The sequence below is a fragment of the Kwoniella pini genome, chromosome 8 (genome assembly GCF_000512605.2).
Source record: "Kwoniella pini CBS 10737 chromosome 8, complete sequence".
NCBI lineage: Eukaryota > Fungi > Basidiomycota > Tremellomycetes > Tremellales > Cryptococcaceae > Kwoniella > Kwoniella pini.
The window spans coordinates 987301-1013215 of NC_091723.1; the positions used below are offsets into that span (position 1 = coordinate 987301).

General features: G+C 40.3%; 10 protein-coding genes across 10 annotated transcripts; 4 read left to right on the forward strand and 6 right to left on the reverse strand.

Annotated features, from left to right (window-relative positions):
- Positions 1-161: 161 nt before the first annotated feature.
- Positions 162-3368, forward strand: I206_106126 (uncharacterized protein; the record flags this gene model as incomplete). The annotated part of the gene is made up of 19 exons (XM_070203252.1): positions 162-202; positions 303-317; positions 385-534; positions 600-633; positions 728-843; positions 904-976; positions 1036-1195; positions 1238-1475; positions 1524-1725; positions 1784-1937; positions 2000-2190; positions 2315-2377; positions 2428-2487; positions 2537-2567; positions 2621-2696; positions 2749-2882; positions 2934-3066; positions 3120-3219; positions 3270-3368. The coding sequence occupies 19 exons, from the start codon at positions 162-164 to the stop codon at positions 3366-3368; spliced, it is 2070 nt and encodes a 689-aa protein (XP_070059353.1).
- A 201-nt stretch (positions 3369-3569) lies between these two features.
- On the reverse strand, positions 3570-5206 carry I206_106127 (uncharacterized protein; the record flags this gene model as incomplete). Its single annotated transcript, XM_019156680.1, has 5 exons — positions 3570-3882; positions 3943-4352; positions 4435-4627; positions 4696-4922; positions 5003-5206. 5 exons carry the CDS (start codon positions 5204-5206, stop codon positions 3570-3572), a joined length of 1347 nt encoding a protein of 448 aa, XP_019010482.1.
- Positions 5207-5487: 281 nt separating this feature from the next.
- On the forward strand, positions 5488-6501 carry I206_106128 (uncharacterized protein; the record flags this gene model as incomplete). Its single annotated transcript, XM_070203253.1, has 4 exons — positions 5488-5721; positions 5784-5974; positions 6033-6283; positions 6335-6501. The coding sequence occupies 4 exons, from the start codon at positions 5488-5490 to the stop codon at positions 6499-6501; spliced, it is 843 nt and encodes a 280-aa protein (XP_070059354.1).
- A 57-nt stretch (positions 6502-6558) lies between these two features.
- Positions 6559-8071, reverse strand: I206_106129 (uncharacterized protein; the record flags this gene model as incomplete). The annotated part of the gene is made up of 6 exons (XM_070203254.1): positions 6559-6726; positions 6779-6914; positions 7139-7173; positions 7225-7603; positions 7667-7809; positions 7868-8071. The coding sequence occupies 6 exons, from the start codon at positions 8069-8071 to the stop codon at positions 6559-6561; spliced, it is 1065 nt and encodes a 354-aa protein (XP_070059355.1).
- A 372-nt stretch (positions 8072-8443) lies between these two features.
- On the forward strand, positions 8444-10472 carry I206_106130 (uncharacterized protein; the record flags this gene model as incomplete). Its single annotated transcript, XM_070203255.1, has 7 exons — positions 8444-8588; positions 8676-8750; positions 8873-9019; positions 9087-9671; positions 9814-9981; positions 10175-10297; positions 10351-10472. 7 exons carry the CDS (start codon positions 8444-8446, stop codon positions 10470-10472), a joined length of 1365 nt encoding a protein of 454 aa, XP_070059356.1.
- A 520-nt stretch (positions 10473-10992) lies between these two features.
- On the reverse strand, positions 10993-11879 carry I206_106131 (thioredoxin-like protein 4A; the record flags this gene model as incomplete). The annotated part of the gene is made up of 6 exons (XM_019156684.2): positions 10993-11021; positions 11080-11149; positions 11206-11233; positions 11292-11339; positions 11430-11666; positions 11860-11879. The coding sequence occupies 6 exons, from the start codon at positions 11877-11879 to the stop codon at positions 10993-10995; spliced, it is 432 nt and encodes a 143-aa protein (XP_019010486.2).
- Positions 11880-12286: 407 nt separating this feature from the next.
- On the forward strand, positions 12287-15225 carry I206_106132 (uncharacterized protein; the record flags this gene model as incomplete). Its single annotated transcript, XM_070203256.1, has 4 exons — positions 12287-12833; positions 12876-14116; positions 14165-14998; positions 15067-15225. The coding sequence occupies 4 exons, from the start codon at positions 12287-12289 to the stop codon at positions 15223-15225; spliced, it is 2781 nt and encodes a 926-aa protein (XP_070059357.1).
- A 399-nt stretch (positions 15226-15624) lies between these two features.
- On the reverse strand, positions 15625-19381 carry I206_106133 (uncharacterized protein; the record flags this gene model as incomplete). The annotated part of the gene is made up of 5 exons (XM_070203257.1): positions 15625-15752; positions 15818-18239; positions 18310-19021; positions 19077-19134; positions 19270-19381. The coding sequence occupies 5 exons, from the start codon at positions 19379-19381 to the stop codon at positions 15625-15627; spliced, it is 3432 nt and encodes a 1143-aa protein (XP_070059358.1).
- A 740-nt stretch (positions 19382-20121) lies between these two features.
- I206_106134 (uncharacterized protein) lies at positions 20122-21972 on the reverse strand (the record flags this gene model as incomplete). Its single annotated transcript, XM_070203258.1, has 6 exons — positions 20122-20912; positions 20964-21031; positions 21094-21497; positions 21580-21723; positions 21780-21846; positions 21908-21972. 6 exons carry the CDS (start codon positions 21970-21972, stop codon positions 20122-20124), a joined length of 1539 nt encoding a protein of 512 aa, XP_070059359.1.
- Positions 21973-22792: 820 nt separating this feature from the next.
- I206_106135 (uncharacterized protein) lies at positions 22793-25645 on the reverse strand (the record flags this gene model as incomplete). The annotated part of the gene is made up of 10 exons (XM_070203259.1): positions 22793-23077; positions 23167-23679; positions 23785-24042; positions 24098-24220; positions 24282-24381; positions 24436-24580; positions 24638-24905; positions 25000-25075; positions 25129-25403; positions 25526-25645. The coding sequence occupies 10 exons, from the start codon at positions 25643-25645 to the stop codon at positions 22793-22795; spliced, it is 2163 nt and encodes a 720-aa protein (XP_070059360.1).
- Positions 25646-25915: the final 270 nt, after the last annotated feature.

Sequence of the window (25915 nt, forward strand, 5' to 3'; positions counted from 1 at the left end):
TTGAATTGATTGTAGATAGATCATTTAGATTTAGCATCCTTTGGTCAATGTAATCGCAGTTATAGATATAATGCTAGACTTCATATATATATAAGGAAAATGCAAGTCAATAAGTCATGTCTCTTTCTTTCTTTCTGCTATCATTATGCCATTTATTTACAATGTTCTTTTCAGAAGACTTACTTACTAATAAGAACGGAACGTGAGTTCGTCTGCTTAATCCCTGTGGCAGAGCTGTGGCATTTATGGCTTGTATCGTATGTTTTAAGCTGACGAGATGTGATCTTCCTTCCTTCTATAAGGTTCGGAATCATTTGGTACACATACTTTCCACTGTTCAAATCATCTGAAAAGAATATTACTGACCTATCACAACATCCTCAGGCTAGCAGCCACTTTGGGTCCTCGAAGCAAGAAAATCACCAAAAAGCAATTGACCAGTGTTGATTTGTCGAGAACATGCGATTTGATTGCTGAACCTCCTGAGCCATTAGCTTTGAGACTTAGCGGCTCTTTGCTCGTCGGAGTCACCAGGTGAGATTCTACATTGCCATTGTGTACTACATATGGATCTCATTGCTGACATGATTTTTTTGCAGAGTGTACAATCAGAATTACGATGTATTTTACTCCGTACGGACATTTCCTTCGTTCCTTCGTACTTGAGCAAAATCTCAAATCGCAAGTAATTTCGGTCGTTTCGACGCTGAGGATTTTCCTTTTGCAGGACGTAACAAATTTTCATCAGAACCTTCGACGATCTATCGCTACCGACTTCGCCACCAATGGTGACGGTTCTAGCGGTACCACCAGCTTAGATTTGCCTGGAGGCGGCAGAAGCAGGTCTGTGGAAGTTTTCATTTTAAATACGATGGATATTCACTTACTTGTGATCATATTTAGGACCGATGTTATCACATTTCCAGATTCTGGTCTGAATTTCGATTTCGGTTTAAACTTGCAATTCCAGCATATTGTAAGCTGCTTCGTCTTTTCTTTCGCCGTAAGCATGAGGTTTAATCGACTGCCGACCAGGACTGGCACGATCCTTTGAGCACTGGTCGAACACGACGCTCGTCTTCAAAGCTTTCCTCCCAAGCCACTCAAGAGGACTCGGAGGAAGAGCATGAGGACGAGGACAATGAAGAAGATGAGGCTGAAGAGGAGGTAGGAAGAAACGCTAAACGAAAGAAGTGTGAGTAAAATTCCCATTGCATGAGAGCTGAGACCCTCCCAGACTCGTCTTCCCCTTTCGTTGGACCGACTACAGTCACAAGAGCTCGTACTTCTGTTCATCATCCATCTGAGCCGACTGCACTCTACGCGGGCATTAATGTGCCTATGGGCGAGATCGATCTTGGATTGGACTTAGAGGGAATGAATGGGGGATTTGGGGACGAAAGCTTCTCTGGTCCATCTGGTCGAGACTTTGAGATGCCTGTTGATGGTGAAGAAGGGATGATAGCGGATCAAGCGTAAGTCTCCAACGTTTGACTCCGAAGTCACCCTAACACGAATGATAGGGATCTCGTTCCTCCTTCTCGACCCGGTAGTGCTCCACCCGGTGAGCAAGACATGCTTGTCAATGACGGATCGAATTCGGACTTCAAAGGGATCAGAAAACGCCGATTGAGCGGAGCAGGCAGCGACGAGGAGTCAGTCAAGGCTGTCGAACAACAGCTCATTGGGGAACCGAAACAGAGAAAAGTCAAGAAGGTCAAAAAGGTTACATTCGATGATTTAAGTCTTCAGAAGGCTGAACTGCCACTGACCTGTTTGACAGACTTTAGAGCTTTCTCACGGGCAAGACGCCGAGGCGCGAAGAAGATATCGAGATGTGATGAAGGAGCAGAAAGAAGCAAGCGAATTCAAGGTTCGAGACAAAGCCTCACACTTGACAGCTGCAGCCCTCGTGGATAGTACAGGTGGATTGGAATGTGAGTTGTATCGAGCATGGTACCCCCATACAGTTGAATTGATGAACGAATCTGCCCCCTAGTCTTCGATGCCGACATGAAGTCCTTCTTCTCTACTTTCACACAAGTGAAATCGTTCAAGTGGGAAACCGATACTGTTGTTCACCGACTTGGCATCGAACACGAAGAACCTCAAGCACAAGATGATGACCAAAGACAAGGTGAATACGATATATCTGGTGGAGATGGAGATGCGCCAATGATGGGTGTGGACGTGAGTTAAGGTACTGTTGGGCGTACGTGTTGAATGCTGAGCATTATCCAACAGTCTGGCGGAGAGCAAGACGTTTGTGCTTTCTGATCCTCGCTGGCACTCCCAGCTGACATAGCGAAATCAGATATTTCAATCATACGATATCCCCATCCAGGAACTTAGTGCGAGTGCAAGACAAAGCAGACTTGTGAGTATTGGATTTGCCATTGAAGGACTTGCTAATGCAACCCGGAACAGCATCCAGATCCCGAACAAGCTCGTCGCTACAGCCAAGGTAGTCAGCAAGGACCACTTCCGGCAAGTTTGTCCATTCTGTCCCGTTAAGCTTGGCTGATAGACCGATCAGTGGGAAGAGCGAGGTCGAAGTGTTACTCCAGGTAAGTGATACCCACAAAATGCATTTAGAATGATTAAAACATGTTTGCTTTAGGGTTTCCGGATCTCGGCGATACTAGCTTCTCGCCTGCGACTTTGAGACTTAGTGTCATGACACCTCAAGAAGCCAAGTAAGTAGGTCGTACTGCGGCAATCCGACATGCTCAACCTGATTCGCATCAGACTTCGATCTCGAAGCATTCATCATTCTTCCGGTCCTGGTTCACTTGGTCGTAGACGGGCTCGATCATCGTCATTGATTAGTAATAGGCCCGATGACGATCCACTTCTCCTCGTGCACGGGAACGACCTAGAGTGTGAGCCGCCCATGCTGCTTGTATTGAGCTCACTAACCCTGCTCCTCACAGTGCCTGGTGGAGAGGAAGAGTTTCAGCTTGAGTCGCTTGCGGCTTCTCAACAAGCTAGACTCGCAGACTTGCCAGCTGCTTTCAAACCCGAAATGTTGGCTGCCCTGGAAACGCAATGTCGAGACTTTTTCACGTGGGTCGGTTTGTGTTCAGTGCAGAGTCAGCTGAGACGTGACGCCTTTGTAGTTTCGTCGAGAGGAAGATGGTCACTTTGTCGATCGATGAGCTTGACTTTGAAGATTTAGTTCCGGTCGAGAGTAAAAAGCATGTTGCGGCGGTTGCCTTCGTACGTCGTTAGATGGAAAAAATGCCATCTTGCTGACCGTTCATTCTCAGTACGACTGCTTGACCCTTGCTACTAAGAAGATCCTCACAGTCAAACAGGGCGAAGCTTGGGGTCCTATAAGGGTTAGTTTCGCTGTAGCGTCGACTTAGAGAACTCATATAGAAGATAAGAGAGTATAGTATATGGTTCTACAGAATCTGTTCCAACTCTCTGCGATATTAGTGACATGTGCCATCAGTTGTCATTAGTAAGCGTTGCCGTTATAGTCACCAAGTACTTGCGAAGAAAAACTACATACAATTTATGTCATGCTCCATGCAATCCTGTGTAATATTTATATGTCAATTATTTCACAGAGGTAATCCAACATCTTTCAGCCCTTTTCCGCCTAGGACAATCCCGTTCTCATCCCTAACTCCCATTCCATCGTCTTCGAGATCTACTTCTGCTCCTCCAGGCTTCATCACTCCAGCTGAGACTGGTACACCATTCATAGTCACCTTAGGCGATAGTGGTTTTCTAGGTGAATTATTGCTTGAAGGTATGGATAAGATTGATCCGAAGACTGATTCCCTATCTAATGTTGCCCTTGCCGCTTTAGAAGTTTTAGCTGCTTTATTCGCTGCTTCGTTTACTTCTTTTTCCCTCTTACGCTTCACATATCTACATACATACCAAAACTCATTAGCTTCAATCGGGCCTAAGATGATCAAGAGCACTTACAAAGCTGTTCCGGGTATTTTTTCAGGATTAGTACAGTTTTTTAAACGTTTATCAATTTCTTTTACTTTTTTCATATCAATATCAATCGATCCATCCATCTTGATGACTTTCTCGATATCGCTAAGTATTTCTAACAATCTGTCTTTAGTCATTCCATAAGGTAATTGGTTATTTTCATCCTTTGATTCTTGATCCTCATCTAGACTAGGAGTAGTATTTGGTTTGAATGAAGAATAACGAAAATCGAGGAAATCTTCTATTACTTTGGGATTGGATATATGAAAACACGCTAAACTAATTTGAGAAGGTGTATAAATGAATTCTAAATCGGTCAATAGAGATTGTGAAAGGTATTTCAAAGCTTCTGATAAGGATTTTTGAATGACGTCTACTTGTGGATTAGGTTGATTCTATACGATCACTCAAGTATCAGCTATCTTATGAGGTGTGATAAGTATCCAAGTGAGAAAAAAAAATTGATTATATACTCACTTGTAGATCTAAAGACCAACCTCTTAAAGTTTTTTCAGAAGATCTAATCCAAAATTCAAACCCTAATGATTGAGCAACTAAAAATTCCGTATCTATTATATCATCAGGAGTTAATTTTGAAAATTTAGATATGAATTGATCCATTAATACAGGATAATTTGTTGTTTTACAAGCTAAGAATAAACATGTTGGCCTGTAATGAAACAATTCAAATTTATTTATTTAGTTCCTTTTCAACAAAGATTTACCATTCAAACTCACATAATATTTTTAGGATGCCATTCCATTACACTGTTCTTTAAGTAAAACCTCTTTAAATAACTTATAGCTGTTGTTTCAACTATATCAGGTAAACCAAAACCATGTCTACATATTTTAGATATTTGTGAACAGTAAAAACGAAGTAAAAGTAATTCGTCTGAAACAGTTAGATAAGCTGTAGGTGGTGGTGGATCAGTATATGAATGTCCTAAGGATATTTGAGCTTCCTACATGGTAGACAAAGTAAAATCAGCATATGTATAATATAGTGAGATTATATGCAGTTCAAAGGGATGTCGACGTTCACCTTCTCGAGTTCTGTGTTCTTCGCTACTATCTCTACAGATTTCGCATTCAGCTCTTCCCGTATTAATGTTAGTGATGCAGGTGAATATCGCCAATGACGAAATTGAGAGGATTCATGATATGGCGAAGGACTAGGTTGAAGAGTAGCACTTGATGAGGATGTTGAGGGACCCGCTTCTGGCTGTACTTGATCTGAGAGAGCCATGACGAGCTATGTAGATCTGCTGTATTGTGAGAATCTGTGAGGATTCGAGACTTTAAAAAACCATGGAATTGAGGATTGAAAGATAGGTTTATCATTTGACGCGATAAGACGTTGACCACGTTGCGTTGCGTGATGATGACATCCTCTAATCTATCTATCTCACTAATACTTTATCTTTCTTTCTCACTCAATATCTCTAATCACATCTCAACATTCAAAGATCAGCTCCTTTCATAGACTACTAGAACGCTCAACACATCTACATCGATTGATACAACAACATGCGCAAACCTATACACATCATCTCCGCAATCATGCTTCTACCCTTCGTCACTCCCTTCTCATGCTCTTTGACAGCATCTTCCATACCGTACGACATCTCTCCTTTAGCGGGCTTGCGTCAAGTCAGTAAAGATACTCCTACACCTCCGACAACGACCGAAGCCAGGGTAAAGATGGATTTGTGTGGTCCTGAGGGTATTGGGAAGGAAGATGGTATGGCGGACGAAGATCAGGCAAGTTTATGCGCCTTGTCAATATAGCTATATGGATCTCATACTGATGACAAATGATGTAGTGTCCACCAAATACTCGAGTATGTTTGACATTACTCAATCATAAACCATCGGCTTCGGATCCAGATAGAGTAACAGCAGTCATTCCTATTTGGCCTATAGATATACCGGATGAAAACGTGTATACCACACCAATGGGAAAGAAGGGAGAAGAGGGACTAAAAGTTTATGTGCAAGGTGCAGATTATGCAGGGTGAGCTGCGCAATACGTATCAGAGCATTCTGGATGACACAGCTAATATCGGCGACAGGGTTCAACAACATCTCAATTTGACTTTGATATGCTCTCAATCAGATACCGCCTTAAATCCAACTTTCGTTTCTTACACTGCCGGCCTCGTATCTTTGGAATGGGCAACGCCTGATGCATGTCCCAGATCAGCGGACTCACCTACTATTCCCAGTGGGGGATCATCTGGAAGTAATGGAATGGGATTTTGGGGATTCGTTAAATTCATTTTCTGGTTGATCATCATCGGTTTGATATTATACTTTGCTATAGGTAAGTGCAAAGCTCTTTTGTCTTCGTTGATTCTGCTAAGCTGGTACATAGGCATATTTTACAATCATCAACAATATTCTGCGAAAGGTTGGGATCTCATACCGCATCGAGATTTCTGGAGAGAAGTACCTGTCTTACTGCAGGATCTATTTTCACACCTATTCGCGGGATTAAGGGGAAGTAGTGGAGGAAGAGGTGGATATAATAGTTTGGGTTAAAGATGTGTGAATATACTAATAACCTTATATGCATACGCATTTTACTGAATTTCGTCTCTATCTTGGCTTCTTCCTGTCTTTATCTGATCGAGGTGATCTGTGTTTATCAGGCCTTCCCGATTCCCTTGGCTTGCCGGGTGATCTATGGTCTGACCCCAAGCTAGACTTCGGAGTTGCGACTTTACTAACTCCCATCAACCATTTTGCATACCACGTATCGGCTCGCTAATTTTAGATCAGCTCCGCATCTGATGACTTAAGCAAGCAATGAACTCACGTGTCTTTTCTCGATCTTTTTAGTCATTAACATCGCGAACATGAATCCTGTCATCCAGAGGAAATAAGATGGAAGGTAGTATTGGATCAAGCCTATAACAGAAATGATACCTGGTATTGAAATTCCTTCAATAGCGCTGATAAGGTAACGCCATAACCAGATAGCCATAAGATTATGCCAAATTTTCATTTGTCTAAAGAAACCCGATGAACTTTCATCTTTGGCTATAAATGTTTCGCCCAATATATTGATGGTCGAAAGAGCAAGAAAACACCATACTGTTACGTAGGCAGCTACTGATCCAAGGTATCCTACCCAGCTGATAAAAGATTAGTCATATTCGAGGAATTTTTTACTTACAAAAGTAATGCTACAACTCCACCAACCAATATAGCCTAATTGTTTGATCAGCTTCCTTTCAGTCATGCTTTATTGAGATAGCTCACCATGTTTTGAGTATTCTCACCTTGCATAGAATCAGGTATAAGACTTCCTAAAACCATGGAAAAAGATGAAAAGAAAGTATCACAAATTATTGAAGCTATAGTTTGATCTGGAGTTTCTTTGAAGGGAGTAATAAATAATATAACGGGTAAGAAAAATGACCATAATGCTCCGAAATGATAATAAGTATCAAAGAGAAAATTTGGTATAAGTTGTAAAGCTGATAAAATTAAGAAAATTGTTAATAATGATTTAATCTTGTTTGCCTTTCGACTACTTTCGAATCCTAATTTGAGTTCTTCTGTACCGCTTCCAAAAAGAAAAACGAATCCTAACCATCTAGCTACAAAATCCAATGGCCATTGAAATAGCGGTATAAAGCTAATCAAGATTCATTATGAATCAATTGTTATGATACAATACAGAAGAGGATTTAAGACATACGATTGTAATAATGCTAGTGCAATTATGAACAACAAGAATTTACTAGGTTTATTTGGTAATCCGAAATTCTTTAAACAAGTCTTATCTGCAAATTCATAAAATGTAGGGTTATATCTTCGAATAGTTCGATTTAACTCTTTTTCCTAATACATAAACCCCCTCTTTAGTATTTAGTCAAAATCAAGAAGATGATACACTTACACCACCAAATAAATCTGCAATCGTATCATAAGCTTTTCCAGCGCCACTTCCTACTGTTTTAGCTGTATCTTTCACTTTTCTCTGAGCATCATCTTTCGGACTTGATCGATGTTTGCGTTCGGCAGATTCATCTTCCCTAGATTCACGAGATCGCTTTTTGGGATCTGTTGATCGATGGCGCCTTCTTTTTGGATCACTTGGCATGATATAGGATTTTTATCGAGCTTCAATCCCTGTGAAAATGAGTATAAATTATGCAATTTATTAATATACACAATCTGTGTAGAATCTACCTGTCGCTTGAAGTCTCGCAAAAGCAAATTCATCAAAGGGAGAGCCTGTCAAAGGTTTATTATTTCGCTCCTTTCACCATTCCCATTTCTTTGTATGCATTAATGCTCTTCTCTTCATACTCTTTCATGGCTAGATACAACTTCGCGTTAAATTACGTATTCAATTGATCGATCGCTTTTCTTCGCGTACGCTCGGACCCAAATAACCGAAAGTCGATGATAACATAATCAACATAATTTCAATGTCCTCCGTAGACAGCAAAAAAGCATCTTCCACTCTCTAATGGGATCAATCACGGATGACACAGCTGAGAATCCTACTTCAGAGGCCAAGCTAGTTGAGAGGCTCTCTGCATTAGGGGCAGAAGAGAATAAAAGAGAAGAGATCATTTCAATTTTGGATACACTTACAGTAGCTTTAAGGAATGGTAAGTCGGCCTCAATCTACCTTAGCTGATGTACAGATGCTATACGTATACCACTCGGACAGACAGAACTTCCTCAAATATTAGTAGACTTATCTGGGGAAGAAGATGATGAATTATTGAGGCAAGTTGGAAGGGTAGCTGCGAATTTAGTGATTGATTGCGGTGAGTTGCAATTGATATTGTATCTCTCCCCATGTTACCGTCATCCGAATGCTACTCACGCGAAATTTGGCATTTTTTGAAAGCCAATAAGTAAGCACAGCATGCTCATGCTAGATACATAGATGCCAATCGAAACATCTTGGTCAAAGCAGGATATGTTGACTCGATCCTTTCCCATCCGATCTTTCAGCTACCCGCCCGCTCTGCCCCTGCTTCCGCTGTACTGGCCATAACGGCGTCTTTACATAATTTGACTGTCGACAAAAACGGTGAGCCTCAAATTCAAATGACGGAGCTGAAATTCTGCAGAGTCCGCCATTAAATTGCTCAAGCAAGAATTACATCTGCGGACAATTATCGATTTCACGCATCGATGGACGGAAGACTTTTACAGCTCGTCACCTCTTGATGAGACCATTACTATCGCTCGCTGGGCATGGTCAATCATGGCCAGCATACTTGAAGACCCGCCGTCATCCCTTCCCTTCAACACCATATCTACGCTTCTACTACCCATCTCGTCTCATGCGTTCGACTCAAATATAGACATAGACTCACACCTCCACATTCTCACTCATTCTTGCAATACACTAGACAGCTGCATAACGCAAGCAAACTCGAGTCGGACGGATTTGCTAGAGCATTTGGGAAGTCTGACTGACTTCGTGGAGAAGGCGGACGTACCAAACCAGACAGAAGTGGAGGATGAGGGTGAAGACCAAGAAGACGATGACGAAGAGGACTTCGAAAAGAGGTTAGGGAAGGCAAAAGCGGCAACAGTCCGAGGTTTAGTAGATCTAAGTACAGACGTGCCCATAACATCGTCGTTCTGGAATACTATGCGCAGATGGCTAGACATCAAGGAAAGGTCAGATCTGCTGAATTGCGCCTTACTTACTTTCGGCAACAGCGTTAAAGATGGTGAGTTTCATTATACATGAATGTCGCTGACAAACAGATGAATCTGCCAAAAATTTGGTACAGGGAGATGAATCACTTTTACCCAAAATCATACCCCTCTTATCTCCGTCGACTCCAGCTATGACCCAACATTCGGTTATAGGATTAATGAAGAATTTATCCGTTGCTCGTGATAATCAAGATGTACTAGGAAAAGCCGGAGTGATAGAAAAGCTATATGAAATGGGAGTGTGGTCGGAAAAAACGGATATGTTAGGTTCAGTCCAGGGCGGGGCTGCAGGAATAGTGAAGAATTTATGTAGATCAAATGGTAAGTTCTACCATAAATAAGTCAAGCTGAACAACAGCTTCTAATTCCTCGCGATTCCTCGTCTTACCGCTCGACCCACTGCTTGATCTGATCAAGAGAGTCGATGATCCGGCATTGAAGTTTGAGTGCACCAGAGTCTTCGTTAACGTCATCAAGTCTTTGGCAATTGCCCAGAAGCCTGTAGCTCCTGTAGGGGATGCAAGGATAATAGATGCATTGGCGAAGATGCTTGTGGATGGAGAGAAATACCCGGTTCTGCAGAGTGAATCGGTAATTGCTTTGACCTTATTAGCGACTTTTGGAGGTGAAGATATAAGTGAGTATGACCTCGTATTCGGAGTTCTTCGATGAGCTGATGATGGCACTCAGATGCTGCAGTCGAGTTATCACTTGAAGGAAAGGGAGGAGACATCATCCGCAAGATGGGTGAAGATCCTCGGAAGGAGATCAGGGAGAATGCCAATACACTGCTTAAGGCTATACAACGCTGATACCATGCATATACATTATAACAGTACAAACTACACCTGTGCCATGTCTGATGCAGCTGCCTAAGTATACCTGACTCTGCAAACCGTTCGACAAGTATGAGATGTAAAGAGCATGACGGAGAGTTATGATGTGAACCTGGTGGACAGATTGGACCGTGGAATCTGTTATATGTGTACGCAAGTTGAACATCATAACACGCCAATGGTGTAATGGTAACATAACCGCCTTCCATTGAGGCGTTCAGAGATGAACACCGCTTATGTAAGCAGTTGCCTAGGGTTCGATTCCCTATTGGCGTAATGTTTTTGATTTTTGATGAATCTGCTATCATTTTGCCGAATAATCTGCTTGGTATAATAGGCGATGGTCCCCTGCTTCAAAGCTAGACGCGATGCCAGATCTGGCGATGATCGATAGTTCGCGAAGATATCACAACAAGAATCAATTTTGATGGAGTAAAGGACTTAAAAAACCAATACATGCTACATGCTATATGACCCAAAATGCTATTCAATTCATCTATTTTCCCTTCTGCCGAGTTGAATAATCTGTTCATGCATACGGGTCAGCGTCTCAGCAGATTTATGAGAATTTAAGCAGGCTCACCTCGTGGAGAAACGACCAAACCACGTCCTTTCGATGCTCCTCGGTAAACAGTCTCGATGATATCGATCAACTGAGCAATTCCGATCAGCATATCATCCTGTAGCCCAGTATGGAAATCTGACTCACTTCTTGCTTATCGGTGATTGCCCAATTTCTGAGGTGCGACTCTAATTAGCAACGAGGTTGAGATAGTTCTCGTCGGATATGCTCACATTTTATTGTTATCACCAGTACCCAAATCAATCATGATATGTTTGTTTCTGAAAAAAGGAGAAATTAATCAGTACAGATCATTCCTTTGCCCTTAGTACACTGATCAAGTCCCTTTAATCAAGAATGATCAAACTCACCTGTAGAAGAACATCAAAGACGAATTATCGTACAACTCGTACATCTTGTTGAAATCAGGTACTTCGGTGATATCGACCAAATATATCACCGCAAAGTTTTGCACCTTCTCCGATACACCATAAAGCGTCTCATCTATAGCCATACACTCTGGATCATGATCATGTCCGAATCTAATGCACACCACTCGGTCTTCTTCCACTAGAATAGCTTGGTCGACATGCCAGCCGGAATGCAGACTGGAATCCACAGGATGACCGCGAGTACGCAGGCGGAGAGAACGTATACGATGGAATGTAAGAGCATTTAAAGGACGATTGCATGACGTGTGAAGTAATGGTGAGGTTGAAAGCGAAGTATGATGAACACAGGTAAATACCGGAATGATTAGCGTGCCTCTAGATGTCATTGATGGTCTGAGAGCTGACTTACTGGGTCATAAAATACGACATTTTCGATTAATATGTCCTCTATTCTAGCAGTCAATGCACTAGTGTTAGAATAAGTTTGACAGATGGTCTCAGACAACTGAACTACGAATTACGAAGTTGACAACATTCAAACAGTCATAGACATGTATACAGGTTGAGCAACTTCGACATTCGGTTGAGTGGCAAACATGAGTCACGTGATAAGATCAACAAGTGGGAGTCAATGACTTACGTAATATTGCATATTAGGACATAAACAACGATGCAACAACATAAACATAAGCCGCGAATGATTTAATTCTTCTCGATGACATACTCCCATTATCACATTTGCATCATTAGATCTTCTCTTATCATTGATACCCCCCATGGTGTCCCCAAGCATGGTATCAGCATCACCCCATCCCCAGCTATCCCCTCATCCCAGTATGTCTGAGATTCATCCAGATACCACCGATATTGAAGCAGATGATGAGGAAGACACATCAGATGACGATCAAGCTGTATTCTTGGGCTCACACCGGGCAGACGAATTGAGTTTGATAGCCAAACTATCAGCATCCACCACGTCAACACCTTCTCCTGCTGTCATACGAGTGAAGAAGAGGGACTCAAGGGAATTTATGCGCCGAAAGACACTTTTATTGTCGCCTATACGAAACCGACCGGTATTAGCGGAACGACAGATTAGAGCGGAAGACTATTCGGATAATTCGCCTTCATCATCTCCCTCAAAACCATCCAAATGCTCCTGCTCTACGCCTATGAAGATTCAAGATGCATCTGATCTCACCCTTAACTTCGCCCAATTCCACCTTTCTTCACCTAGGCATTGTACACCACAACCCGAAGAGAGCGGAAGTGATAAGGAGAATGTACCTGTCAATGCACCCGTTGAAGACAAGCCTGAAGAGAGAGCAATGGGAGAAGTAGTCGTTATAGGTCAAGGAAGTAGCTCGGACGGCTCAGATGATGGTGAGTGGAAGGATGGTCAGAATGGCGCTGAGATCCTTGTAGATGTGATTCTCGATATGGGTAACTTGAAATTATCCGATTTCTCAGATCCAGAAACAGGATTCGAAGGTCAAACCTCCGTATATAAACACGCAGACCATGCAGATTCATCATATCGCACAGCAACACCGTCGCCGACGCCTACCTCTCCCAGTATTTCGGCAGCAACATCACCTCAGTCGAGTCCAGTCGACCTTCTCACCGCTGGCGATACTTCAAACATCGATTCTCCTCTACCAATGGCTCGAGCTGGACCAGTCGTCATCCCTGTCCTCTCGTCTCATCATTTCGAATCCATACGAGCGGAAAGTAGATCACCATGTAGAGCCATACCTCCGCCTATAATACCTTTCCCTGAAAGTTCGAACGACAGCATAGAGCTACCGATACCAAGTAGCCCACTGAGTCTCCCCATTGAAAGGGACATCAGACCGCTAGCTACTCCTTCAGCATCTATTCTTCCACCCCCTAGCCTCGTGGAAAAAGGAGCAAAGCTGCTTAAGGAATCGACAACAGCAAGACCTGCAGCTATCGTACCAACCAAATCGGCCGTTAGAGTTTTGACCATCCGAAGTCAACTCGACAATGCCTTATCAAGTCGAATGGGTGCTTTAGGCCCTCCTCAAAGGTCGGTTTCGTCCACATCGACAAGTTCATCATCGTCGACTTCATCCAAAAGCAGAGTCGTTTCGAGCTCATCATCCACCTCAAGGTCGTCTGCAGCGGGACCTACTAAGCCAATCACAACACAAGTAAAACCGATTATAAAATCCGTGATGACCTCTAGACCACCTGTACCCGTCACAAGGCCACTTGTACCCGCACGGCAGAAGCCTACTATTGTACCGCTGGCTTCGTCGACAACGAAAAGTCTGCCCCGGCCTGCGCTGGCAGCCAAAGAAATTGTCCCCACATCCTTCCAAACAACCATTAAATCCGCCAATTCAACAAAGCCAATTATCTCCTCAATACCTCTCAAACGACCTGCACCTGTAACAGCTTCTATCAAGTCCGCCAATGTTCCCTCACAACCACCTCGATTCGCACCTGTGGTCCCAACTCGATCCGCACTTGGTCAACCGTCCCGGAATATCCATCATCAGGCTCCAAATCTGCAAGCAGTACCTATATTTTCAGTTGGCGTCGCTACAGACTCCCATGCGATAGGCAGACCTGCCTTCCGGTCGCCTGCCAAATCGGGGTTGATGAAGCGGACTTTTGTAGACAAAAGTACACCGAGAAAGGTGCGTCATCTTTTGTCATTTGGCATACATCAGCTGACTCTCTCGCAGCTTGGTACGCCTATGCGATTTGGTACTCCCCGGCAGCTCACCATGTCCACCCCTTCTACGTTATCGCTAGCTCCACCGATACATGACGTTTCGGCTGTACCTGAACCCGTCTCTAATGGCCCCCCTGCCTCAGCAACGCGCCAATCTTTCTCAACAGGTCCGTCCAGTCCCCCAGAGCCAGCACGAGGGTCGAGCGCCGATCATGAGGAGGTCTCTGTCCAATTAGCCAAACCTCCATCATCACCAGCCAAATCACCTTCGCCGAAAAAGCAGAAGCGCCCAGTAGGACGACCTCGAAAGATACCTGAACCACAGTCTACCACTAATTCCTCTGTCACTGTTCACCCAATATTGAAAGCTAAAAGTACCAAAATTATACCACTTGGTATATCAGAGAAAGAATTGAAGGCGACAACCTATAGAAACACAATTCGTAATCAGGTATATCACTGTGCGATCGATCGGCAAATCGTTCGACAGAATGGACCCAGACCACCTAGTCCGACGTCCAAGATCCGAACTACAGCTGAAAGGGATGAAGAGGAGAAGAAACAAGCTAGAGAAGCTCGGGCAAATCGAAGGAAAGGCCAGACAGCTACTGAAGAAGAGGAACGACCTGTCATTGAGCGATTCGAGCAACATCGATTCCCTGGCGACGAAAGTGATTTTGAAACTCCTAGACCAGTCAAAAAAGCTAAGAAGGAAGATAAGCCTGACAAGGGCGTCAAATTTGATAAAGGCTTGACGGTGATAAGGGATGACGGGTCCATCAGACCGCCTTCAAGGGAAGACAAAGTAGAAGACGCTTCGAAGAAGGGTTGTCTCAGAACTAAGGTGAGTTAACTCGTACAACGGGATCAATCAGAAAACAAGCTGATCTCCTTTTGCTACTTGTACTCTAGGCTGAGTTAGATCATCTGGGTAATTTGCATGAAGCTCATCGACCAATAGATAATCTGAAGAGAATTAGGGTCGTTGTCAATGCTGTCTTTTATGATGGTGAAGAACCAGTTCAATTCTCATATTCTCCTTCAAATGGAACACGGTCGAAAAAGAAGTGATTTGTCTATACTTTGTAACGAATATCAAGTATCATGATTATGCTTGTTCAACATTTTGCTTTTTGAAAAATTCACCATTTTTGTCTGGATGAATACTTATATTTTTCTCTAATGAGGTTTTTTGTTGTATCTTTTTTAAGGAGTACATGAGAATACGAATTGATGATTTATTTCATGTCATTTGATGTAGATTAAAGATTATAATGCAATTATTGAATGCATCTCATTTGTCATTTACAATACCTCACGGTAAAAACGAAAAGAGAAAAGGAAAAAAATATCGTCCACTTAAGATTTCATATAAAATTTGAGAATACCAATCAAAGACGTAAATTAATCATCTCATCATCATCATCATCATCATCATCATCATTAATAATTACCCATTGTTTTTGATATCTAAGTTTCATAATCTTCACTATAAATATCAATTTGACCTGATTTATCACCTCTTCTTAATTTTGATGGAGAAATATTTTTTGAAATTAAATTTCTAATTACTGTATTTAATGTAATTGGTCCACAAGCTAAAAGAAAAAACAATTCAAATTAATTTCAATATATGATTTTTTTGGTTGAAAGGAAAACTCACTAGCAACTATCATATTACCTAAATTTAAATTAATTTCTTCTTGAATTACTATTGATAATTTTGGTTTACCTTTTACGCTATTTTCAGATAAAATATTCATAGCTACATAATCACTTTCATCAATCCATAATCCACCATCTTTTTCTTGTTCTGCTGTTGATTTAAAATTTAAATTCAAATTACTAAAATTTGATTTTCTTCTACCATTGTTATTATCAATTTCAGATGATTGTTCTTGTTCTTGATGTTGTTGTTGTTTTTGTTGTGAAAAATAATCATTATAATCTGGATCTTCAAGTAAAACCATTGATTGTGTTCTTGATGTTCTACTTAATAAATCTCTAACTGATTCACCAGCTATTGAAATATCATCTCCACCACCACCACCACCACCACCGAAATTCATAATTGAAGGACTAGGTGAAGGACCCATTGAATATTGTCCTGTTCCATTACCATTATTGAAAGGATTATATTGATTATAAGTTGAATCTGCTAAAGATCTATATGATTGTCTTCTATCATAATTTGATTGAGATTGAGATCCACTTGTATTTCCCAACATCATAGGAGCTGATGTAGGTGATTGTTGTGTTGATGTATATTGATTTGGTTGAGGTGCGTACAAATTGCTACTACCCTGCTGAGAATGTTGTACACCTCCGTATGCATCATCATAACCCGATCTTCTGGGTGGTTGAAGATCATCGAACGATGAAATAGATGAACGTTGTTGATATTCATCGTATCCACTATATGCAGAAGTTTGTCTAGGTTGAGGATAATCATAAGATGATTGTTGTTGATGTTGAGATTGTCGGTTAGGTGGATAAAGAGGAGATCCAGTTTGAGGTATAGCTTGACCACCATAAGAAGGTCTTGTTTTCTTGGCTGCTTTTCTAGATTTAGCCCTTCTTACTTTACCCTGTTTTTGCAAGTTCTCCGAAAGTATGTTTTCTGCGGGATCATTAACATCTTCTTCATCCTCGTAATTGGTCAGATCAATCACATCAGCGTAATTTGATGACAAATGACTATCAACGGTTTCATCGTATTCTCTGGAAGCTCCTTCATTATCTGAATCAACGCTCATTTGACTTGCTATAGAATCTGCTGATCCCCTTCTCTGATGTGTCCCACCAGCGAAACCAGGTCTAGGAGGCGCAAATTCATCTCCGCCTCCTGATAATCCACCGGTTGATCGACTCGAAGTTAGGGGTTTATGCCCCTTCGTAACGAATATACTAATTTCAAGTTGATCTTTAGGTACTAGATTCTGACATCTTCGTAATTGACTTGCTATCCAAGCTATCTCTGCAAAAGCTCTAACTACCCAACAAAATCTGACTCTCCTAGTACGCCCTATTCCATTATTCATCTTTCGACAAACGTAATCGCATATTGCCGTACCAAAGGATACACCAGATCCACCGCAGATGATTAAGACAGTGGAATAATTGGTCCAATTCACTCTTCCCGAGGAACCCATTGGACCGTCTACCCAAGATTTTATGAATATTGGAGGAACTTGTAAAGCAGCTTTGGAATCGTTCGGATTGAGCGATTGATATGATATCCTCTTATCCTTGACATCATTTATACCAACTGCAGCCAATGATTTCGCTCGGACAAGATTGAACAAACGCCTGGTAAGACCTTTTCTAGCTTTGACAAGTAAAACAATCTCATTCGGGTCATTGTTGGTGATTGTGAACGGATGTGATTGGAATTTTGATATTTCAGGAAGATAAAGTAAAACACTTTGACCAGGTGACCATGTAAATGGTCTAGCTACGTTGATGGTGAGTCTAACTGTTCTTGAAGGTAAAAGTTGGGCTTGAGCATATCCTATAGGTATTGGAACAGGTACAAATGATGGCAAAGCAGGGGAAGACATTCGCATACTTGCCATAGAACTTGTTCGAGGTATCGCACCTGATTGACTACGTGGTATTGGCATCATATTTGTTGTTGATTCCGTTCTTTCATGTTGAGGTAAAGGTTGATCATATCGTTGTTCGTAAGATCCAAGAGGTTGTAGCGATCCTTCATCATAATAACCTTGATTAGTAGATTTACCAAATTCATCTTGGCCATTAACATGATCATGAATTGGTGGTTGAGGTAATGTTTTATCGGTATAAACAGGATCATATTCACTACTTCTTTTTAGATCTTGCATTCCATAGGTTTGAGTTTTATCTTGATACGGTTTCCCTGCTAAAACATCGTAGTTATTTCCACCCCTACTCTTTTGCTTTCCAAATAATCCATTTATCTTGGCTAATCTAAAAAATCTATATATCCTTTCTAATCCCCATAAAGCTAAAGCACCTGCCATCCAGAACCATAAAACTGGATGATGTATAGCTGAACAAACTATAGTAAGAAAAACAAATATCACATGGCAGATGTAAAAGAACTATTAAAAAAATAATAATTAATGATTATAATTCAATTGAGGTAATGAAAAAAAAAAGCAAAGGAATTACTTCATAAGAATTTTTTCTAAAAGGTTTCAAACTTAATACCATGACAGCTGTCATTGCTCCATAAGCTACACAACCAAAAATAAATCTATAACTATTCCAAATTAAGAACCAAACTGCTTTTCCATTTGTTTGATCTTTAAATAATTGTATAGTCCAAAGAATTACATGTATAGTAGTAAAAATCCAAACTAACCATGCAGAAGCTTTATGAAATAATGCTAATTTATCTGAATAAAGATGTGTAAATCCTTTCCAAGCTAAAACTGCTATTGGTGGAGCTTTTAATGCGAAAAGTATAACAAGTGGTATAAGACTAAAAGAAATAAAACCAAATCTTGATCCACTTGTCCAAAATGATTTACTAATTGTATAACCTATTGAAGCTCTTTTTTCAATTATATTACGTTTAAAAGAAGTTGAAAAATTTAATGTTGATGAAGTGGGTATAATATAATCTGATCCAATTAAAGTTAAAACACATGAAATTATTGTGAAAATTGTTATTGAAATTATTGAACTATTACTTGGTAATGACATTCCTCTTGAACCTCCTTTAATTTTTCTTCCAATTGGTTTACGTTTCATACCCCATTTTTTATAACCTAAACCTATACTTCCACCTGATAATCTTAAATGATGCGCTAATGCATATATTCCTGCTAATGCGATGAAGATAAACCATAATAAATAAGCATATCGATATGATGGCCAACTATGATTTTACCTTAGCTCTAATTGATTCAAAAAAAAAAATTGAGATTGCTCACCTCATCATATGCGCTTGTAAGTAGGCCGTCGCATAAGCCGCATTTGAGGAAGCCGTCACTGTTGGATTGATCTGGTCATAATATCAGCATAATCGATATATAAAATAGGAGAAAGGTGAGCCTACTGGTAATGCACCTGTAATTCTTCTGGTCAACGATTTCCTCACACTTTCTGCCATGGAAAAGAACTCACTAGTTATAGATCCAGTCACTTCTGGATCTTGAGCATACGATGTAACATATTTGAATGGAGGTGCATAAGTTCCTTGAGCTACTTCAGCTGTAGTAACTCCAGTGACGGTCATTTTCCACCTTCTCTCGAATCTCTAATCTACCAGCTTAAGAATTGGCAAGGATTAACCGGCCAAAGCCAGCTTAACGAGACTCTTGTTTTCTGTTTTCTGTTGTCTTGAAAAGTGAAATTATCGATCGGATGAATGTCTAATTGATAGATAATTGTAGTTGAGTCGTTATTGGGAATTATTGGGAATAATTACACGGGTCGTATAGCCTATCTCTGTTGGTGTAGCGTCAAGATAGTTGGAGTATGATTATAATATGAAATACGCAATTATCAATGACAGTTGTTAACGATATCCAAACTGCATAGCCCTATCCCCTCTTTAAAAACTCAAATATCATCTGAACATATTATATTAAAATAGAATAGATGCCGGCAACTACGGATCAAACGCGCTCAGCTTTGCGGGGGAATATATATATATGTATTCATCGCGTAGTAAAAGATTAACCTGAAATCAGGCAACATGAGGTCATTCAAAAAATATAAATAGCTTCCGCAGGTTCATCTCATTTAACTGAATAATACATACAAAAAAAACAAATCCTCCTTCCCATCGTATATATAATATAAATACTGTATGACTAGGTGATACACATGATATATATACGTAGAACCGAATAATCCAAGATACAGACAAATTAAAGCTTGATAAATCAAAAAAAAAAATCGAATAACAAAAATACTAAAAATCCAAAGCATTATAAATAGATTTACAGATGTATAATTATAGATATAATATAATCAAATGAATTGAGGTTCATCTTTTTCCTCGAAAGGACTTCTTAGTCCTAATGAACCTGATCCTTCTTTCATAGTTTGTGGTAAAAGCATTTGAGGTCCTCTTAATCCACCTCCTAGATCTAATTTTCCTTTTGTAGATCTTAATTTCTTTACCTTTCTAGATTGTTTCATTTTGGGTCCTTCATCTTCACTATCACTCCAACCTCCTCCGTTACTACATCGAAATACACTTTGACTTGATGTGATATCCAATGGCGGAGACTCCAATAAAGTCGTCGGCGATGATTCACCATCAGGCAATGGTAAGATCAAGGTTGATCTGTCAGCTGTAGACGGTATAGGGTTTTGTAAGAATGCTCGTTGAAATGCATGTGGTTCTGAATTTAGTGCCGATAGGGAAGATTGTGATCTTGTCAATTTTGCTGTGCATATACTCGTATCCGACGGCTTGTTCGGTAAAGGCGAAGTACTTGTTATAGGAGAAGTGACAATTTCAGACGAAGTAGGGGAAACAATTGATTGATTTGACACCGGTTGTTCTTCAGGTTCCGAGGAAAGGGTCTCAGCTTCTGCGCGGAGGTCATCGGCTGTAAAACTTCTACCTCTCTGCAGTAAACTCGTGGGTCTTGAGGGCTTCGTCGATAGGTTCCGTAAGGATGATTTACGCCTTAGTATAGGTTTGGCTATCGGTCCTGTTGGCGATGCTGGAGTGAGTGTTATTGCGGCGACTGGTGGCGAGGGAGTGATCTCAGCTGAGTATAAGGGCGAGTCCGCAATGAGTCCTGAGCCGACTATGACTTGTTCAGCAGATATTTGAGTGAATTACAGATCACTCAGCTTACCAGAAGTGGATCGAGTCAAAGATAGTAGTGGCTCTTGCTTTGCACTGTTTTGTAACGTAGTCGATAGCCTGATTAAGCAAATCTCAGCCAAAAGAATATATCATGGTAATAGTAATAAAATGAGACTAACCTAATTGCCCTCCCGACGTTGTCCCCCTTTTTCTCGCTTACATCTTCAGCCTGATCAAGAAAATCCATACTATCCATCCTCCTCAAACCAGGTCTATTCCTCTCTTCTCGAGTCATCTTCTTCTTTTCCTCAGCATTTTCAAAACCAAAAGCCAATTTACTTTCATGAAGAGCTATATCAAACAATCTTTTACGTGTTGAATCCCAATTATGCGTCCATTTACCTCTTTCTTCAGGCGATTTTGAGCGTGATCTACCCCTTGAAGTAGGTTCTGTTGGCGAACTGTGGGTATTGCGAAATGCGTATTGTATTATTTGATTCGTCAATTCATCTATCACTTTTGCTGGCGGTAATTCTCCTGGTGGATATGATGTCGAAACGGGTTTATAAGGGTGTATTAGAATCTAGGGAATGAAAGAGATCAGTCTATCATTTTCATTTAGACGTTTCGAACAAATTCATTTGGGCAAGAGAAATGATACACACAGCTTGTAATACATCGAGCTCCTCTTCTGTCCATTCTTTTTCTAATGAATTGTCATCATCCTCGTCTCTACCTCGCTTCGAGCCTATATTTATCGAATTACATTCATCCAATTGCATCGTGTTCATTGAAGAGGCGTTAAAGAACTATCTTTCATTAATGAGTAAATTGTATTCAAGCAACGGAAGATTATTGTACTCACGCCATAATCGTATGGTAAAGGCGTATGTGGTCCAGGCGTAGAAGGTGCTGAATCTTCTGAGTCCGTGCTACATCAAAAAAACAGTCAGCTGAAGCGAAGATCCTTCTTTAAAAGAAATATTGACATACCGAGACAAGGCCAATCTAGGTGGTAAAGCCAGATGTAAAGTGTATTTTCTACTTGTGGATGTCATACTGGCGATAATTTGAAGTGGACCACAAGGTGAAAAAAGATGATTTTGATTTACAGAATGCGCAGAAAAGATTACTTGGTGGCAAGGGCGAAAAAGAAGAAGAAGTAGATTGAGGGGATTGGGAGTATATTGGATAATTTCACCTTGCTGTGAGTGTGGATCGTTTCAATAGTGATTTGAATAAGAGTCTTGATGAATATAACGTATTATATCATATATGATGCGTGATTAAAAACTTTTCGATGAATATCTGATGAGAAGCAAAGAAAGAGTAAATCGACAAAATGTTGAAATTACGCGACTTTTGAAAAGTAAATTCTAATATTCAAATAAAGAATTATCTAAGGTTCAAGCCAAATGGTTGGAATTCGGTCAAAAGATAACAATAGACCTTCGTCAGTGGCTTATACGATTTTCAATTTCTTGATCAGAAGCTGTTATATAAAATCATGGTCAAATGAAGAGAGGAATGTAGAATTATTCTATTAGAATAAACGCGTCTTTAAGTAAAATGATGTAAGATGTGAGTTATTTTTGCGAGTAGAGGTCAAAAGTGATAGATTACCCTGAATTCATAAGTTAAAACGCGTCTATCTTTTTTAACTGGAATCAAGGTACTACGAGTAGTCACTAAATCATACTTCTATGAATGTCACTGGAATTAGGTGTATAAGTAGTGATTGCCATGCTGAATATGGGGAAAAACGCCATGAGATCCTCACTTTACTTGGTGTTACGAGTATAGATCGAAAGTGAAATTTTAAATCATTATATCATTATATCTCGTATCGTATCAAAATATTTAAATATTAAAAGTAATCTATCTATATCTAGATCCATATTTATTATCTCGATTTAAAGAATTAATATCAATTCCTATTAATCCATTATTATTATTATTATCCGAAATTATTAAATTTTGAATATTTTTTTGTAATTCATTCCATTCATTTTCACGTGGTTGAATTAATTTTTCAGATAAATCATATATATATAATTTACCATTTGATGAACCTAATCCAACTTTTTTTGATAAATTTGAAAGTTTATCAAATGAAATTTTATTAATTGCTTCATTTGAAACTTTTGTTGATATTATAGGAACCTTTTTTTTTCAAAAAATAAAAATTAAAAAAATTAGCCAAAGAGAAAAAAAAAAAAAAAGATTAAATTTGAAAAAAAATTAAAACAAACCTCAATATCTTGATTAAGATTCCATAAATCAAATTTACCATTTCCATCAACTGTACCGAATATAGCAGGATGATTCGGATGCCATTTTACATCAAATACATAATCATTTGCTTCTTCAAAAGAATGTATTGAACTAATACCAGCTAATCCTTCGTTTCTTGATGATGATGATGATGAAGAAGATTTTGTATTTGTTTTGTTAGAATTGGCTTTTGTTCTCCATAATTTTACTGTCCAATCAACTGAACTACTTAAGAATAAATCTGAAAAATCAATTGAACCTGTACTTGGATGGAAATCTATTCCTGTTATCGGGGCAGAATGTCCTCTGTAAATATCTTCATTATTTATTCCAGCTTTCGATGATGCTCGATCGTATCTATTAGCCTGATAAATCGATCCTTCTTCTGTTCCTACCCAGAATGTTGAGGTTTCGTTATCTGGGAAATCTAGACATGTTATCGATACTTCATCAGTCTTGTTATGTGATGGAACAGTTAAAGGGAGAGTTTCCTATAATATTGCAAAAGGGTAATCAGCTGATGTATGCTACCAAGAAGAAGCCTTGTTATAGTTGTGTTAATCAGATCAAAACGCGTCATTCAGAAATCGACTGACTTGGGGTTGAGCCAACATGTCACTTAACCAACTACAGACCAGTCCATCCGTACTCGTTGTTATCAAATTGTTGGCATTTTGCGTACCAACCATTTTCATCCCGTATATAGGATAGGTATGGCCATTCGACGAAAGAGGTGTTTTGAGCACTGGTAAATGTTTTGCTCGAGTATCCCATAATAACACTTGACCAGAATATGAACCACCAAATATCAAGGTAGGATGATAAGGTGAAAAAGTTACGGATAATACATCAGACTTATTCGTTTGAGTAAGCTAAACATCCTGTAGGAAACTGGATTGAAGCGCTTACCGGAGAATGGAAAACAAATTCCGGTCTTTCCAGCAGATGTAAATTCCATACTGCTACTATACCATCGGGGTCATTGACCGCTGATGGATTCTTATTGTAAGATGCAGCTACAAGTTCCGGAAACTAGGATCAAGATATCAGCTAATCAACGATAAATGGAATGGCATAGTAGAGTTTAACTAACCTTAGGTGACCAATCTAAATCCGTTATTGATCTACCACTCGTCCAACGTTCATCCGAAAATGCGCAGTGTAATTTGACTTGTTGTCCTTCAGCCTCATCACTGTTAAGTACAGTATGAGCTTGATGTGACATCTGACTAACAAAGAAAGCTCACAAAGCACTATCGATCCCTATCGTATAGTCCCTTATATAATCATATCCATCACTCAGAGCCCTTTGTACGATCTTTGTGGACTCTTCGATGAAAGCGCTGAAGTCGGGCGCAGCAAATATAGCTTGTCTTTGTTCATCGGAAAGGGCTATTCGTTTTGTCACCAAAGCAAGTTCAATCAAATTCGATTCAGGTTCCCACTCACCATTAACCTTCAATTCTTCTCCCTTTTCTTTCAATTCTTTCAATTCTTTCTCCAAAGCTTTTCGCTCTTCCTCTAATTCTTCTAGTATCCGTTTTCGCATCTCTTCTTCTGTCTCTTTTCCACTCTCTCCATCCACACGTCGTCTCCTCCGGCGACGCTGACCCATTTCATCACTCGATTCGTCGTCTGATTCCAGGTCGGAGGTGGAGGTCGATATTGTAACTGAAGTTTGAATAGCTTTTGAGTAGGTCACCGGTTTCACCACTTGCTAAAGTGTTTACAGTACGTCAGTATTGTTGTTCTGCTTTGCCAACAAGGCACATGAACCCTTGACGCAAACAGGAACGAGCAGATGGACTCACCTTCGAAGGCATCTCATATAGTTCCTGCTGCATATCTACCATATCTATAGCTTGAAAAGGTGAACCCATTGTTTCCCTAATACATATTGTTAGCGGTGTCAAGCAGAGCTAGCGATGATGGGAATATACCTGTCTATCGCGTGTCCTGGTGTGATAGCACCTCCAGTCAACTCAGCAATTCTACTTCCACTGGCTCGTCCTATACTTCCATCGTTACTTAGCCTACTTGCCCTACCGCCAGGCGTACCAGGTATACTTTCTTCAGGTGTTGTCCGACTTCTTGCTGCTGGAGTTTGTGATTGAGCTGATACATAAGATGATTGTCTTACTGTGATTGGAGTAGAAGGTCGAGCGAGTAATGAATCAACTAAATCGTTGACATCTTTTCTAGAGGACGTTAAGGGCTATTTCCTTCCGCCATTAGCTCGTATGCATGTGAAAAAGTACTTGGGAGGGTTTGAGAGAGCTAGTATGTTAGAGTCTCTGGATACTATGGAGATCGATTTTGGAATGATCGTTAACTTACCTCTACATTTCCTTGCGAAGTAGCTTGAGCTAATTGAGCTTTCCTTTCCTCTCTTGCTTTTCTTAATTCAGCTACTCTAGCTCTCTTTTCCTCCAATTCCTTCTTCATTCTCTCTGACATCTCGTCTTACTTCTTAAAGAGTGTGATTCAAGCCAAATTGCACTGAGTATCAGCTTTGGGTAAGCTTTATCTGTATATATGTATATATGCTTGGGTTGTTTTACTATTATTGTGTATTTATCAACGTTATTACAACAAATCAACGGATAACGCGTCCGAGCACAGACTCTCGCGTGGGCGTACGTATCACGTGACTGTTCAATAGCCCTCTGCCAGGTAGGCATACGACCTATCTGTTATACCTGACGAAACCGAAAATCGTGGTCGACG